A 14,821-nucleotide genomic window follows, 5' to 3' on the forward strand; every position below is an offset into this window, starting at 1 on the left:
TTTTCAGTATATAAAAAAGATTACGACACCTTTTTTTTTTTTTTAAAAAAACAAAGACTTCCAGCTTGTTTTATTTATGTATCATATATATATAGATTAAAATATAATTTTCGCTCAAGGGTGGACTCGAACCACCAACCTTTCGGTTAACAGCCGAACGCGCTAACCAATTACGCCACTAGAGCTTATTATGTTGTTGTGTCCCTCTACGTGTAGCAGATTTCGTGACTGTTGATTTTATTTTCTGGTAGAAAAACTTTTTTCTTTCATCAAAAAATGTGTCAAAGTGCATGGTTGGTTTAGTGGTATAATTGCCGCCTGCCACGCGGCAGACCCGGGTTCGATTCCCGGACCATGCAAGAGATAGTTTTCTCCCAATTATCTAATTTTAAAATTAGATACAAGCTTGCTTTAGCACCGTTTAATTTTTTTCATTATATTTGGTTGTTTTTGATGGAAGATGGTACAATTTTCTAATTAGACACTAGAGTGGCTCGATAACCAACAAAAAAGCCAACAGAAAACATCCAGTCTGACTCGTGGCTAGGCATGCTCAAAATCTTTTGATCAACCTATATTAACATTTAAGCGAATTTCATCAGAGAAATTAGAAAATCGAGTAAATTACGATCATACAAAACTGATTTAGGTTCAACCCATGCCTAGCTCAAAGGCTTTGTCACTTAGGACTTGCTATCTCTGCCTTGGTTCAATTTAGAATATTCCATTCTGCAAAAAAATCGTGGATAAATTCGGCTGAAAATATTCGTTTAAAGCACAATTTCCATTTTCCCAGGAGAGCGAAAGTTTTCTTCTCTAGTAGGATAAATGTTCTGCGTACCCAGACAAATTAAGTGCACACACTCTAGTATATTATTGAGAAACGAATAAGGCTCAATATGGTTTGGCGGAATCGTTAGCCAAGTCTCAGCAGGCGAGATAGACATTTTTTTTATGAGTGAAATTTTCTGATCTTCGAATAGGCTCAACATGTTGACTTGCAAGTTATATCCCTCGCTCACAGGACTCATCACCAGTGTTATTTGCTCCTACAATCCTAGCCACAAATATGTAATAAAGATATCATGGCTGACCTCACGTATACTAATGATAATGTCCGAATAAATAAATACTGCCGATATGCGTCTGAAAATTATTCCTCTGCTCCCCTCTTTATATCTCTATTGACCTCACGACATCAAGTTTTCAACACATAGAAAGTACAATTTATGTCGACTTTTGACATATTAACATTTGACATATTAACATTTCCGTGGAGAGTATTCATAATTATCAAATTCTAATGAGGCGATACGGGAAACTGAACACACGCAATCGATTGCTCTGGTGCACATATCGCAGAGGAAAATAAAAAGTCAATAGTCAATAGTATGATTGAGAATATTACAAGCAAAAATATTGTCTGCGGTTTCAAAGAAATATTCGATTGCAATTAAAATAATGTCAAAAATTCTAAAAAAAAAGCAACTACGAAAGCAAATAAAAGAAAAAAATAAAAAGGTAGGGCTAATTACAATAGGGGGACTGAATCAACTCCTTGATTTCAGCATTTTTGCATACCGTAGACCGCACGCGTTACAAAGTGTTTTTGGACCTCCAGGTCCTCGTCTCCATTCGGGCGAGTCCGTTCGATGGCATTGTGAGCACATCTTTTGAGGACAATCTGGCCGTTTTCGCTTGTGTGTTCGTGAATATTCAATTGCTCTGATTTGTTCACGCAGTCGGCGATTCAGTTGAATAAGCTGGTGGAGTTCGTATTGCCAATTCGACGCACGTGTTACTTCAAGTTCTGCAAAAGCGTTACTATTGGGGTCGTGGGTTAATGAAGGCGGCTGTAAAGTCAAATTCGAAGCAAGTGGTGGCGATGCGGAGCTATTGTCATCATCGCTTTTTTGTGAGTCGGTATCGCTATGGGTTGGTGTCGATGTGTCTGCGGAGAATGATGCCGGCAGAGCAGCATTCTGGGCTGTGGTGGGCATGTATGAGGGGGAATAGTAAATGGCCGATGGACGAAAAGATGCAAATCTAGCCAATATGAACGAGGTCTCTCCATTGGGTTGCCACTGACACCCCGGGAAAAAAGTGGCTTCAATGCTTAGTTGTTGACCATTTTTCTTTCGAAAAGGGAGGAACAAGGATGTCTCTTGGCCAACCGAGGCTTTCTTCAGTGCAAGTGTGAGCCTTGTCATATACTCAGGCAAGACTAACTGGTATATTGACATGGAGACAAGCTCAGCCGGCTCGAATTCCAACACACGCATGCTTTCGGGCGTGGCATGCAGCCAAAGGCCTTCGAGTGACAACTTGGACCAAAATGTCTCTTTATATACCTCTTTTCCACCACCAGCTTGCGCGAACTCACTCGTTGCCCTTGCTACATCACTTTCATTCATGCCTCTTGGATCACCGTTGTTGTCCTCCATGTAACACCCTGTTGAATCGAAATGTCGCCATGCTAGCTCGTACACCGGACGTAGCCGCCCAACAAGCAAAAAATATTTGCGTCCCTTTGAATGCTCCATGAATATGCTGCCGTGGCAATCCATCCAAGCATACCCTGACCGTTTTCGCTTTGCCCTAAAGATACATGATATTCTTCTCTCCCCATGGCCCGACTTTTTCGCGGCTTCTCTCAATTCTCTCATCACCGGGACGAAATCATTGGGATGGCAAACGAGCGAAATACTCTGGCCGACAAGCTCCTCTGGGTGGTATTCAAGCATATCATGAGCACTTGCCGAACAGTGAACAAATATTCCCTTGAGGGAGAGTACATAGATGAAGTCGGGTGATGCATCGAAGAGCAATTTATACCAGCTCTCTTTCGCGTCATCGAGATTTGTAGCGCGTAAATTACCAGCTAATTGCATTGCATTGCCCATGTCCGGCAATGGAGTATGTCTGGGCGGGTAGCTGGGGTTGTCGGAGAAATATCCCCCTGACATGTCCATCAGGGGTGCTAAGGGTGAATAGAAGATTAAGGGAGGGCGAAACTTACTTAGGTGTAAAAATGGTACGAACGATTTGACATTAGAGGCGTGACACTCTCCAGGCGGTAATTCATCGCGTGTGTTCCGTCTCTCATTCTTTCTCTAATCGCGCTGGGCTGTTTCGCCAAATCCTTGTGGTAGAAATTAAGAATTGGGAATTGCCCATGTTACAATAGCCAGATAATGAGATGCTTACGATTTGAAGCCCGACAAAGTACTCTATTCCATCTACCTCCCCGCTCACTGGGATGATCGACACCAAGTTGACAAAAGGTTCACCATTTTTCCGATAATTTATCAGTGGAGTCTGACATTCTTTTCCCTGCAACATATGGGTCTTCATGAGGTATACTGCGTCATTATTGGTGTAATGGCGTCGTGACCCAAGCGTTACCAGGCCATCTGGAGCCTGGAGGAATCGGCAATTACGACCGACTATCTCGCTATATTGGTATCCAGTCAGACGCTCGAAACACGGGCTCGCGTATACAATGGGGTAGTCATATTTGCGCGCGTCAACGACGAGAAAAGAACAGGAGAAATCGATGGGTCCGATATTGATTTGCGGGTTTTGCCTGAGAGGGGAGAGATAGAGGAAATGAGTTGCGGGAGGGCGTTTTAAGTGTGGCCCTATAAATCCCATTAACTCACCTATTGATTAGACGATGGAGTAGTTCAAGAACATCAAATCCTGAGCTGCTATACATGCCGGTGTGTTGCGAGGGTGCTATAGCACCTAAATATGCCATAAGAGAGATGAGGCAACGTAGAATGTTTCTGTTTGATTGCATCTCATTTCTCACCGGTTAATGTTTTTGCCTCCGACGGCCGCTTAATGACCGTGAATCCGTTTTCTTTTCCATCCCCAAAGGGCATGTGTCTTGCAAGCTCCTCGGAAAGTGGCACGTCCCAATCCGGGACATCGGGGGTGTAGAAAGCACTAGCATCGCCGATGGACATGGGCAATTGCAAATTGCTATTAAGTAAAAAGGGTTATGCGGGGAGCAAGGGATGCGGGTGGAGGGTATACGTTACAGAGGATCGAAGGGAGGATGATTGGGGGTGGGGGGCAGGAGAAGCCTTGCAAGGGGGGGCGTGTGATGAACTAACGCGCCGTCTGAGGATTTGTCCGTTTGCTCCAGTGATTTGGTCTTTCGATCATAATCTGGGTCTGGAATGCCGAATTCCATGTAAAAGGTTGGGAGGGGGCGCCAGTATCAAGGGAGGAGATTAAGGCGGCGATTGTGTGCGAAATAACTTGTAATATGTAGGAGGGGTGGAAAAATAGAAAAGGCGGTTTTCTTTAATAGGAACTTTTTTAGAAAGGCATAGAATTTTGCCTATGTCAAGGATGCGTCCCATATCAAATCGGGCCCTTTGCGCTCCGAGCATTTGCTCTCAATACCTAATCTGATAGATCTCTGTATTACCCTATAATTTCGGTAAAACTCTCTAGTGATTAATTTGGGCGAATTCTCCCACGTGCCGAAATAGGAGAATCAGAATCCGGATAAACATTCATGAGCGGGGATATGCACTCGGAGCCGATCAGTCCAAAATCACAGGAATCATTTCAAGTTTCTGCTTACCATGCCTCCTCCCTTCGAAAGCTTCCATTCGGCATGTAGGATGCCCTCAATAGGATCCCGCCGCAAGCCGGTTTTTTCGCCTCGCCTCCTCTATGAGCCCATGCCGAGCTATTCAACAAGGCAAAAGGCCGCCGTGTTTTTCATCTCAAGCCGCAAGGCTGGTCTTGCCGCGAGCCGCCGATGCCGCATTGGGGCAGAAGGCTGAATGCCTTTTCGGGAAATTCTTCAGAAAACACGAGTGTGGCGCTGGACCGTCTGAAATAACCCAAGCTCTGGAAGAGATCTTTACTCATGACTAAGAAGGTTTAGAAATTCCAGAGTCGGCTCGACGGTTTCACAAAGCTGCGGCTGGCCACGAACCTTCATGGCCTTGGAGGGCCTCGCAGGCGTACGGGCTCTGTTAGAAGCCTAAAATTTGCTTGCGTTAATGAACACTCACATTTAAATTAAACCATCGTAATTCCAGGTGGGATGCGTGCAATATATCCTCTTATAGTAGGTATGCCAATTGCGAACGTAATCCTAAGCTCGCACTCTATCCGAGTGTATTGACATCAGACGGATCGTGCGCAATTGGGATAGGAATCTGCCAGCTTCGAGAATATTCCCATTCAGTGGAATTTAGTTGAATCCTCTTAGCTGCTATTTGGAAAATTGAAGCCATCTTCCAATAGACTCGGAGCCGATTTCACGCGACGGCCACACTCCCAGTAGAATACGATGGACTGGGGATATAATAGTACATGATTTCGTCATGGCATCGATCTATAGATGTCCTTCGAAATCCTTCATCGACCTGCGAATGTGAAGATTCCTGTATTTGTTTGTGCAATTAGTTTCACAGAGTATGCCTACGGCCATGCAACCATGATCCCATTCCTCTCAACCTCGATCCTTATATTGGAAACAGACAATATATATTTCAAAACTAAGGTTATAACCCAGCACAATAAGAGCATCCATAAGGTTGGAATCATTTCTATTCCAGACTCTATCATCGCTGTGGCTAATAGTTCTCTTTTGCCTCTTTCGGGAGAAGCTCACCCTTCTTCTTGATGACTCCCATATGCAAAATGCGATCTCCCGCCATTGCCACCGGATTTGAGCTACGGCCAATAGCCTGGAGGGTAGATAAGCGATTAGGGACGCAATGACACTGTAATTGCCTAACTTAAGCTACTCACTACACCGGTGCACGGAGCAAAGTATTCATCGACCACATTGCCGAATATGTTCTTAATACGTGCAATTAAGTCGCCCTTGCGCACAAGGGTATTGGTATTTGGATATACTTCTAGGACTCCTCCCGTACGAGTATATATCTAAAGAACACTCGTTAGTTTCATTGCATCCAATCCGATAAATCATACGAAAATTTCTGACCCAAAAGCCTTTTGAACACAGTACAGTGGTCGGAGGGAGGGGGATCGATGGATACTCCGAGAGCGGATCCATCGTAAACATTCCGAAGTGGTTGAGTATCCGCATCACACCCATATATGACCACTGCACGTATTGGTTTTGGAAGAGCTGCGGGTTTCCAATCTCAACGGTAATGGCCTTAATGCCCCGGGCCATACATGCTGATCGCAGCGTTCCTATGGAAAGCGTTAGAACAATCAGACAAGGATCAGCCCCTCTCTCCTCCCTCTCAAGCAGTCAAGCGGACAAATACCATCCTGTCCCGAGTTATGCAATATGATCTGCGGCTGTTGTAAGTTTGCCATCGCTGCTGTCTCTGAATCGTTCATATCACTCCTCACATAATAGCTGTTCACTCTCCCAAAACTCGCCGTATGCAAATCAATCAGGTAATTGAACTGGCTGATGACCTTGTTCATCAGACAGTGAGCATATACTTGTGAAGCCATCCCATCTTCGCATCCCGGAAATGATCGATTCAAGTCTTTTCCATCGGCAAACTCTCGCTGGTATTTAAGATATCCGGACGTGTTGACACAAGGAACGGCCACAACTGTGCCCTTAAGTTTGTGCACGTCAATATCCGTCACCACGCTAAAAGGGTGCTCATGGGAATCAATGGAAGTCATAAACAGCGTGATCAACTCTATATGCTTACCGATGAATACACGGAACACCGTTTAATTCGTTGCCATGAACGGCAGCCGTAATCCCAATGACCGGCCCTTCTTCCTTGCCTCGCGCAACAATGACAGGGAGACGCATCCACTCGCTCAACCCTTGTTTCACCATCTTTATCCATGCGGTACTTATTTGCTCTTCCGGAAAATCTTCGATGACCAATCTATCTCTCACCACTGGTGGAGGCACATCGCTCTCATTTTGGAATCGCGAACTAAATTCAGGAGGCTCATAACGCACGACGGAATCCCACTGTTTATAAGGGAGTCGCCCGTCTTTTTTGATGCTTGGCTCAACTATAGGACTAACGAGGGGGGGTGGCAGCTGGGTCTGATCAAGCACTGGCGAGGTTACATTACGCTGCATTTTATCGATCATTTCCTGGGGAAGATTCCACAACGGCTGATCATCAAAAATTATAAGCGAGCCTTTTCGTCGAGGGGGTGGGCGCCGGATAGTTTGCACCGGGGAGGTAGAGCCATCGCTTCCTGCGGTAAGCTTGGAGTCTGTGGATACTACCTGTATGATCACCACGGTCGCATCTTTATAAATCCGCAACATACTCCCTGTTAGCAAAGAGAAACGTCTTCATAACCACAAATATTGTGCCCAGCTTTGTACCTTTATCTTGGTATTTAACGTTTCCTTTCTCATCGGCAGGAAGAATGACCATGCTGGTTGGAGAGCTATCTTCCTCTCTTTCAATAACCATGGTTTGGCCTGGTCCCACTAAACGGATAGTCTCGTTCTCCTCGAGAGACACTCTCACCTTTCCTTCCACGGAATACACCAGCGTGAATCGTCCAAGAAGTAACTTTTTACTCCCGTTGCCATTTTCGACCGCGCTGCTCTCTCCGGCTTTCTCAACCAGGAATTTCACCTTACCCTTAGAGCGATCCATAACGAAATTGAGTGTGTTAATGGGAGGGTTGATTACGCGACAAGTTGTAGGCCTAGTTTTTAATTTTTTTTAAAAAAAAACGTAAATTCCCACAGAATTCACTGAACTACTCCGCTCATATCGAAAGCTTGAATAAATACCATTCACCACCATATGTGTAAGGAAACAGCGCTTTAACAATATGGTTCGACTCTTCTCCACGGTGATTGAGGGCCAGAGAAGGTTTGGTATTTGCAGGGGTATCGCCTGGAAGGGCAATAATGGTGCTATATAATAAGTAAAAGCGCGCATTGGATTAATGGCTAACCAAATCAATGATTATAAAAGATATAAAGGAATAGGAAATTATATTGATTTTAACACCATAACCACAGGTTCTGTTTCTGCATAAAAGGAATAAATGACGAAGCAAATCAGCATTCTCAATTTACCAGTCGTGTCTAGGGAATAGAGAAAAGCTACAATTGGCATGGATGGTGGTTGCGCTGAATCTCCAGAAGAACTCATCGTCATGAAAATTTTTTTCTGGTGGATGAATTGCAATCTCATAAGTGGTGCCAAGTCCATTTCGCCAAGCCATCTCCTTATAATCCTTTGCAGGATCGAGGAGCATAGTGCGAATAACACCCTCGTTGCTATCTTCCATTGCGTATTAAAATAATTCTTAAGAGAAAAGCCTATTACGGATCCAACTTTTGACGGTGGCGAATACCGTGTAAAATGTGGGGAGGGAAATTTCTTTCAGCTATCCCCTCAGTGGGGATAATCCTCGCATTTTGCATTTTATCAATTTAGCTCGGCTTGCAGGGCATTAAAATCTCAGCATTCTTTTTTTTTTGGTAATTCTAGCCTTATTATTTAGCCCTGTTATATATATCTCCATAATTTTGGCATAAGAGCCAAAATTGCATCGTAATGGAAACGTCTATGGAAGAGACAGCTTATTCCGAAATTTCCCCTATGGGGCCAGTAAAACGCCCCTCTCAAGGTCCAAGACGCTACACAATTGGAACCGAACCGCGCAGGTCTGAACACGATTCACGCCTTTTGCCAGGCGAATATAAAGGATCTGAGAAGTGGGGAGAGACCAATTCCGAAGAGCACCCCGAACACAGCTCGAACAGTCGATCGCCAATAAGGCCCAACCCTGATAATGCGCCGCAAAGACAAAATGACAAGGCCCCTCTCGCATTGCCTAGACATAAAGCAAAGCTGAAGGCAATAAGAGCAATATTCCGTATGAAACAGCTACCTAGAATGAGGGAAGAGCAGAAAGTAAACAAATTGCAGGCGCTTAATCTGATAACGGAAATTAGTTACGGCGTATTACCAGTGCAGCTGATGGGGATGTATTTCATGCGAGATGAGTATGGAAACAAAAGAGTGCCTGTAATGTTAAATTTACTCAAGGTGATCCCAAAAGTTTGATTCCATTCAATTAATTCAACTCTATTCTAAAAGAATATAAGCATTAGATTGAGATTACAGAATCGAGAGTTAGCAGTGGCCGCTCTCGCATTGTATTTCGTATCGAGCTGGAGTATGCTGACGGGCTACGCAAGTGGGTTATCCACCGTCAGTACAAAGATTTCCTCAAACTACACGCACATTTTCGCTTTGGAAATCCGACGCGCCCTCGCATTCCGCGCCTACCAAAGTTTCCTAAATCGACCCTTCCCTTTAGATCCCCTGGGCCAAGTTCGAAACACGGAACCCCATATCATGGATCGAGTTTTGTGGAGACTCCAGCTGATGAGAGTGCTTTTCAAGCTGGACTTTTAAACCAGATTAACGAGGGCGCTTATCAGAGTTCAAGTAATGGCAACAAAAACATCTTCCAAAAATTCTTCCCTTTCACCTCCAGGAAGCCTTCCGCCACCACCGAGTTGCAACAGAGTTCGTTCCCAGAGCTATTCTCTCGTGTGATTCCTCCGGGGGACCGTGAATATTTTGCATTTGAACAACGGGAAAAACTCGAGTCGTATCTGATCAGACTAGCAGGATGCCTTGTGGCGCGACCTGAAGCAAATAGACTGTTCAAGTTTCTCGAAATTAGTGCTCTTGGATTGAAACTTGCGGCAAGTGGCGGATATCACGGGAAAGAGGGTTTTTTGTACTTGAGGGATGGTCAAAATATTCATAAACGCAATTTGTTCTCTTGTATGAAGCGCGAAGTTTCCAAATGGTTTATCGTCCGAGAGGGTTTTGTGGTGTGTGTTGATCAGCCTGATCAGGTAAACACGGTTTTGTGGACTCTTTTTAATGATGAGCTTCCGTTGTAAGCCTTCTTTTGAAATTGTTTGCACTAAAATTTACTAATGTTTTTAGCTTGAAGCCTCGGGGGTTGTCCTTGTTGACCAAGAGTTCACGGTAGAGGAGACTGAAGCAACTATATCACGCCGCTGTTTCCCAATTGGAAGTAGGACCTCAAACCTATTTCCAAACGAACTAACATTAAGTAATCGGGATATCAGCTTATCACTACAAACGCGGAACGAATACCAGCTAAAGGATTTTATTGAAAGTATGAGTAAACTCACTAGCTTACCTTGGGCTCAACCACAGCGATTCGAGTCCTTTGCACCGGTGCGGAAAAATGTACCTGTACGGTGGTTCGTCGATGGACGAGATTATTTCTGGGCAGTAAGCCAGGCGATTAACATGGCAAAAGAGGAGATATATATCGAAGATTGGTTCTTAAGCCCAGAAATTTACTTAAGGCGTCCCGGAAGCACTCAGCCTGACTGGAGATTAGACTTGCTTTTGAAGAAGAAGGCAGAGGAGGGGGTCAAAATTTACGTTGTATTATACAAGGAGGTATATTCCGAGTTTTCTCTACAGTCGATAACTGTATTATGGAGACTAATGGCCTTTAATCTCTATCTTTTTATTTCACAAAGATATCTATCGCTACACCCCTATTTTCGGGATATGCAAAAGAAAGGCTACGCTCATGCCATCCTAACATCTATGTCATGCGTCATCCTCCACAAATGCCACCCCAGATACATTTTTGGGCGCATCACGAGAAGCTCCTCGTGGTTGACAACATAGTTGCCTTTGTTGGTGGTATAGATTTATGTTTTGGGCGATGGGATACAGCATCCCATGTGTTAGTAGATGATGGGCAACCGGACCTGAACCCGACCAATGTTACTCCTCAAATTTGGCTGGGCAAGGTAAAGTACAGGGACCACTGTTAATACATTTTATACTCTAAAGCTATTATCTCATGTTGGCAATTCTATTTAGGACTATTCGAATACCCGTATTCTCGATTTTGTGAATCTGACAAAGCCATTTGAGGATATGATTGATCGCACCAAAATCCCGCGAATGCCTTGGCACGATCTCGCTCTCCAAGTTATAGGCCAACCCGCTCGCGATATCGCAAGACATTTCATCCAGCGATGGAATTATCTTCGACGTCAGCGTGCTATCAAACACTGGGCCCCATACTTGCTCCCGCGCTCTGATTTCTCGCCTTCTGATCTAAAACGCCTTGGTCTTGTAGGGTCGTGTGAGGTTCAAATCTTACGAAGCGTATCGCCATGGTCCATTGGTTCACTCAGCCATGTAGAACACTCAATCCAAAATGCATATGTGGCGTGTATTGAATCGGCCGAGCGGTTCATTTATATTGAGAATCAATTTTTCATTACTTCCACCTTGGTTGGCAACACGGTAATTGAGAACCAGATCGGAATGGCTCTGGTACGGAGGATTCGGCGTGCGCATCAAGAGCGGAAAAGGTTCCGAGTGGTGGTTGTGCTGCCTTTGATTCCTGATTTCCAATCCGAGATTGACGCTGCTGATGCAACGGCCGTTCGGATTATCATGCATCTACAATATCTGTCTATTTGTCGCGGGGAGAACTCGATTTACAAACGTTTGCAAAATGACGGCATTGATCCTGACGATTACATTACCTTTTATGGCCTGCGCACCTGGGACAAGTTATCCAATGAATATGTGACGGAGCAAGTATATGTACATAGTAAGCTTATGATCGTTGATGACCGTACCGTTATACTTGGATCAGCGAATATTAATGAACGCTCAATGAGAGGCGATCGTGACTCAGAGATCGCGGCAATCGTGCGGGACACTGATTATCTGAATTCATGGATGGCGGGTGAGCAGTTTGCGGTAGGAAAATTCGCATATACCCTACGAAAGCGACTTATGATGGAACATCTCGGGGTGGATGTGGATGCCCTAGAAGAAGGAGAATTAGAAAAAGTGTATCCGCCATTCCAGGCTGAGAGCAATTCGTCAGTCAGTGAGCCGTCTAAAGAGAAGGATGGAAATAGTAGAAATATGGTGGATAAAGCGATACAAGTATCGTTGATAGGACCGTTTTACGGAAAATTCAGTAAGCGATAACTTCATTAACCAAAGCTACAAACCGAGCCCCTAATCTTTTTCTTCTTCAATTTCTAGGAAACCACACCGCTCTCAATAATCCGTGTCCCGTGTACGATTCTGCATATGCAACTACCCCAGCTTCCGCCACAGTGGTCGGTACTTCTCAGACTCAAACTGACAAGGACGCCTCGTTCACTTATTTCCATAACCACGACGCTTCTCCAGAACCGCTTCCGAACATTTTGCCTTCCCGATTCACCGATCCTCTTGACGATAGTTTCTTCTTGGATATATGGCAGCGAAGTGCGAATCACAACACTGATGTGTTCCGCAGAATCTTCAAGTCTGTACCGGATGATAATGTGACGAACTGGTCAGAATACCGAGCATTTCGAGATTTAGCCGAGATGGGAAATCTGTCGGTGGCCACAAAGAATGTCACTTCTGCGGCAGCTGACCCTAGCATGCCAGTTGTAGCGAAGGATGTGGAAGGTGGAGAGCTGGAGCACAAGTCGAACGATCCAGCGAAGGAGAAGAATACGCCGGAAAATACTCCTCACCGGGTTGAGGAATCGGATGCCGATGTCGAAAGTTGGGAGGAGGAGGAGAGGAGAGCCATGCACGACGCAACCGAACATCGAAGGGCTTCTGGATCCGAGCAAGCAGATCGAGACCTTGAATCTCTACTGAGTGAAATTCGCGGACAGCTTGTGGTATGGCCGACACGATTTTTGGGAGGAGAGCAAGAATACCATTTCTTCAAGGATCAACTTGCACCCATTGACATCTTTACTTAATATCGAGACTGTATTTTAGACGCAATGTATTAATCCCAATCTTTCCCTTCGACTTATGACACTTCAATTTCTTTTTAATTTATGTAATTCGAAGATGCTAATTGATCTTCAAGTCTTTTGGGGGTCAAATGTATGTACATTATTCGAACCAGCTTCTTGGACCTAATGTTCTCTCCAATTAAATATATTCTCCAATACTTGACTTCTCTCTGCATCTACCAATGCATGTAATGCTGCATGTGGTTTTAGACCATGCTGAGCAAACATTATTTTCGGATTGCTTTATTGAGGCTGATTTACTTTCTTTCCTAATTGCATCTTCAAAGCTTCGACCATCAACTCTATTTTTTTGTATTGGCCCTGGATCGCCAGGGTTCTCCACCTGTCGGCAAACACCCTAACATGCTCCAGCTGACGACTTGTTTCCAAATTTAGGAGAATTTCAGCCGCAAAGCAGCAGAGCCACCCAAGACGCATCAGGTAAGGGAGGTAGAAGGTTAACCGTTGAAGACGAAGGCGCTGTTGCGAGGAAAGTAGGCGCACGAGAAGACGTGAACGGAGGGTATCAAAGTCGCTAATTATCTGATATAAATATTATGCAAAATTAATAGCTAGTTTGTACGTCGAATTGGGATTATAAAAAACCTGCATGGATGCATCGAAAACAACGTCTGCGATTCCTTCAGAATATAAACAGCGTCTCTGTTCCTCCCTTGATAGCCAACATGGTAATCCTGGGCCTAAAATTCCCTTGTGCGCCAGTGATCGAACCATATCTTCCCATTTGTGTAAAGTACCGGCTTGTTCCCACCCCTCCTCAGTAAAAGCCCATTCCTTTGTCTGTCCCCCAAATTGCAGCAAGAGACTTTCTACTTCTTGTATTTCCTTCAATAGAGAACCATCTACACTACTTCCGAGCCGCATTATGCCTTCCCATACACTCACGCCTGCGCGTACGATTTTTCTCCAAGCCAAAATATTTGGGTGAAACCTTGGGATATATCCTTTCGCCCTTTCACATCTTGACCGGAGCCCATCAGTCAGGCAATCCTTGCTGGGAATATAATGATAAAAGAGAGATGCTAGCAATGCACAATAATGCTGGATAAGTGAATAATCTAGTTCGGAAGAAGGCGTAGATATGTCTTGAGAGTTTTCCGAAAGTATAGAGTTTACTTCTCCATGTGAGAGTCGGTTCCGGAGACGAGGCCCACCAGGTCGAATAAAGATATCCAGGAGGAGATGCTTTGGTCATTTCAATATTGTTACTGTAAACTAGGAATGAACAAGATTATATTTACCATGATTCCAGAGCCAATTTCTTGAATCAAAAGATTCTGATTTCCATTGATTTTCTCAGATAATATATCATCAAGAACGAAAAAATAGCGGTCCTCTGCTGTCATCAGACGCTTTTCGTCCAGAGCATTCGCAATAATGCATATGCGACGCAGTGCATGTTCTAGAGGTGGAAGCGACACCATGGCATTAACAAGGTGTGCTGAGTTTGCGAAAAAATAAGCCCATAAATGTGAGGTATTAGGAATAATGAAGTTCGATTCGCTGGAGAGGAGTGAGAGCTCGGCTATTGAAAAAGTAGATGGCGAAGAGAAGGCAATGGTTTCATAGAGTGCATCGAATTCACCCTCCGCTATGTGCAAGTGCAAACGAAGAGGTGCATGCCTTTGCAACCACATTTCATGGCCATCTATACTCTTATAAATCTGAGTCGCGATGGCCCACCACAATTCTCTAAGAAGCCGGCTATAACCTCTGACGAGATCACATTCATCAAGCTCTCGTGTAATAAAACCATGCCACATCAAGTTTCTGAGATTGATCGAAGTACTTGGATCACCAAATAACACTTCGAGTAAATATATAACATCAGTTCCCAGTAGGTTTACAAGGACAGGAGTGGAAATGAGATCGCGTAAAAGGTGCGGGATGGATGATTGGCGTGCAGCTAGAATATCCCTAAGGAGCCGTTCAAGAGCTGTTGTACCAAATAATATGCTGGCATGATATTCTTCTACGGCTTGAAGATGAGTC

The 14,821-nt window shown here is 44.4% G+C and overlaps 4 protein-coding genes and 2 non-coding genes across 6 annotated transcripts; 2 read left to right on the forward strand and 4 right to left on the reverse strand.

Annotated features, from left to right (window-relative positions):
* Nucleotides 1–111: 111 nt before the first annotated feature.
* VTP21DRAFT_t71 lies at nt 112–185 on the reverse strand. Its single transcript has one exon. It is a non-coding gene; the product is annotated as a tRNA-Asn (tRNA).
* A 103-nt stretch (nt 186–288) lies between these two features.
* VTP21DRAFT_t69 lies at nt 289–359 on the forward strand. Its single transcript has one exon. It is a non-coding gene; the product is annotated as a tRNA-Gly (tRNA).
* Nucleotides 360–1,550: 1,191 nt separating this feature from the next.
* On the reverse strand, nt 1,551–4,201 carry VTP21DRAFT_10773 (uncharacterized protein; the record flags this gene model as incomplete). Its single annotated transcript, XM_069390146.1, has 6 exons — nt 1,551–2,980; nt 3,043–3,142; nt 3,208–3,586; nt 3,663–3,747; nt 3,815–3,987; nt 4,047–4,201. 6 exons carry the CDS (start codon nt 4,199–4,201, stop codon nt 1,551–1,553), a joined length of 2,322 nt encoding a protein of 773 aa, XP_069253396.1.
* Nucleotides 4,202–5,606: 1,405 nt separating this feature from the next.
* On the reverse strand, nt 5,607–8,250 carry VTP21DRAFT_10774 (uncharacterized protein; the record flags this gene model as incomplete). The annotated part of the gene is made up of 8 exons (XM_069390147.1): nt 5,607–5,720; nt 5,785–5,922; nt 5,984–6,198; nt 6,276–6,616; nt 6,681–7,245; nt 7,325–7,656; nt 7,745–7,870; nt 8,036–8,250. The coding sequence occupies 8 exons, from the start codon at nt 8,248–8,250 to the stop codon at nt 5,607–5,609; spliced, it is 2,046 nt and encodes a 681-aa protein (XP_069253397.1).
* Nucleotides 8,251–8,519: 269 nt separating this feature from the next.
* On the forward strand, nt 8,520–12,769 carry VTP21DRAFT_10775 (uncharacterized protein; the record flags this gene model as incomplete). Its single annotated transcript, XM_069390148.1, has 6 exons — nt 8,520–9,014; nt 9,080–9,838; nt 9,933–10,421; nt 10,505–10,783; nt 10,857–11,979; nt 12,048–12,769. The coding sequence occupies 6 exons, from the start codon at nt 8,520–8,522 to the stop codon at nt 12,767–12,769; spliced, it is 3,867 nt and encodes a 1,288-aa protein (XP_069253398.1).
* A 282-nt stretch (nt 12,770–13,051) lies between these two features.
* VTP21DRAFT_10776 (uncharacterized protein) lies at nt 13,052–14,592 on the reverse strand (the record flags this gene model as incomplete). Its single annotated transcript, XM_069390149.1, has 3 exons — nt 13,052–13,351; nt 13,415–13,609; nt 14,071–14,592. 3 exons carry the CDS (start codon nt 14,590–14,592, stop codon nt 13,052–13,054), a joined length of 1,017 nt encoding a protein of 338 aa, XP_069253399.1.
* Between the last annotated feature and the right edge of the window lie 229 nt (nt 14,593–14,821).

Source organism: Calcarisporiella thermophila (assembly GCF_041956535.1).
Source record: "Calcarisporiella thermophila strain CBS 279.70 unplaced genomic scaffold VTP21scaffold_7, whole genome shotgun sequence".
In the NCBI taxonomy this organism is placed as follows: Eukaryota; Fungi; Calcarisporiellomycota; class Calcarisporiellomycetes; order Calcarisporiellales; family Calcarisporiellaceae; genus Calcarisporiella; species Calcarisporiella thermophila.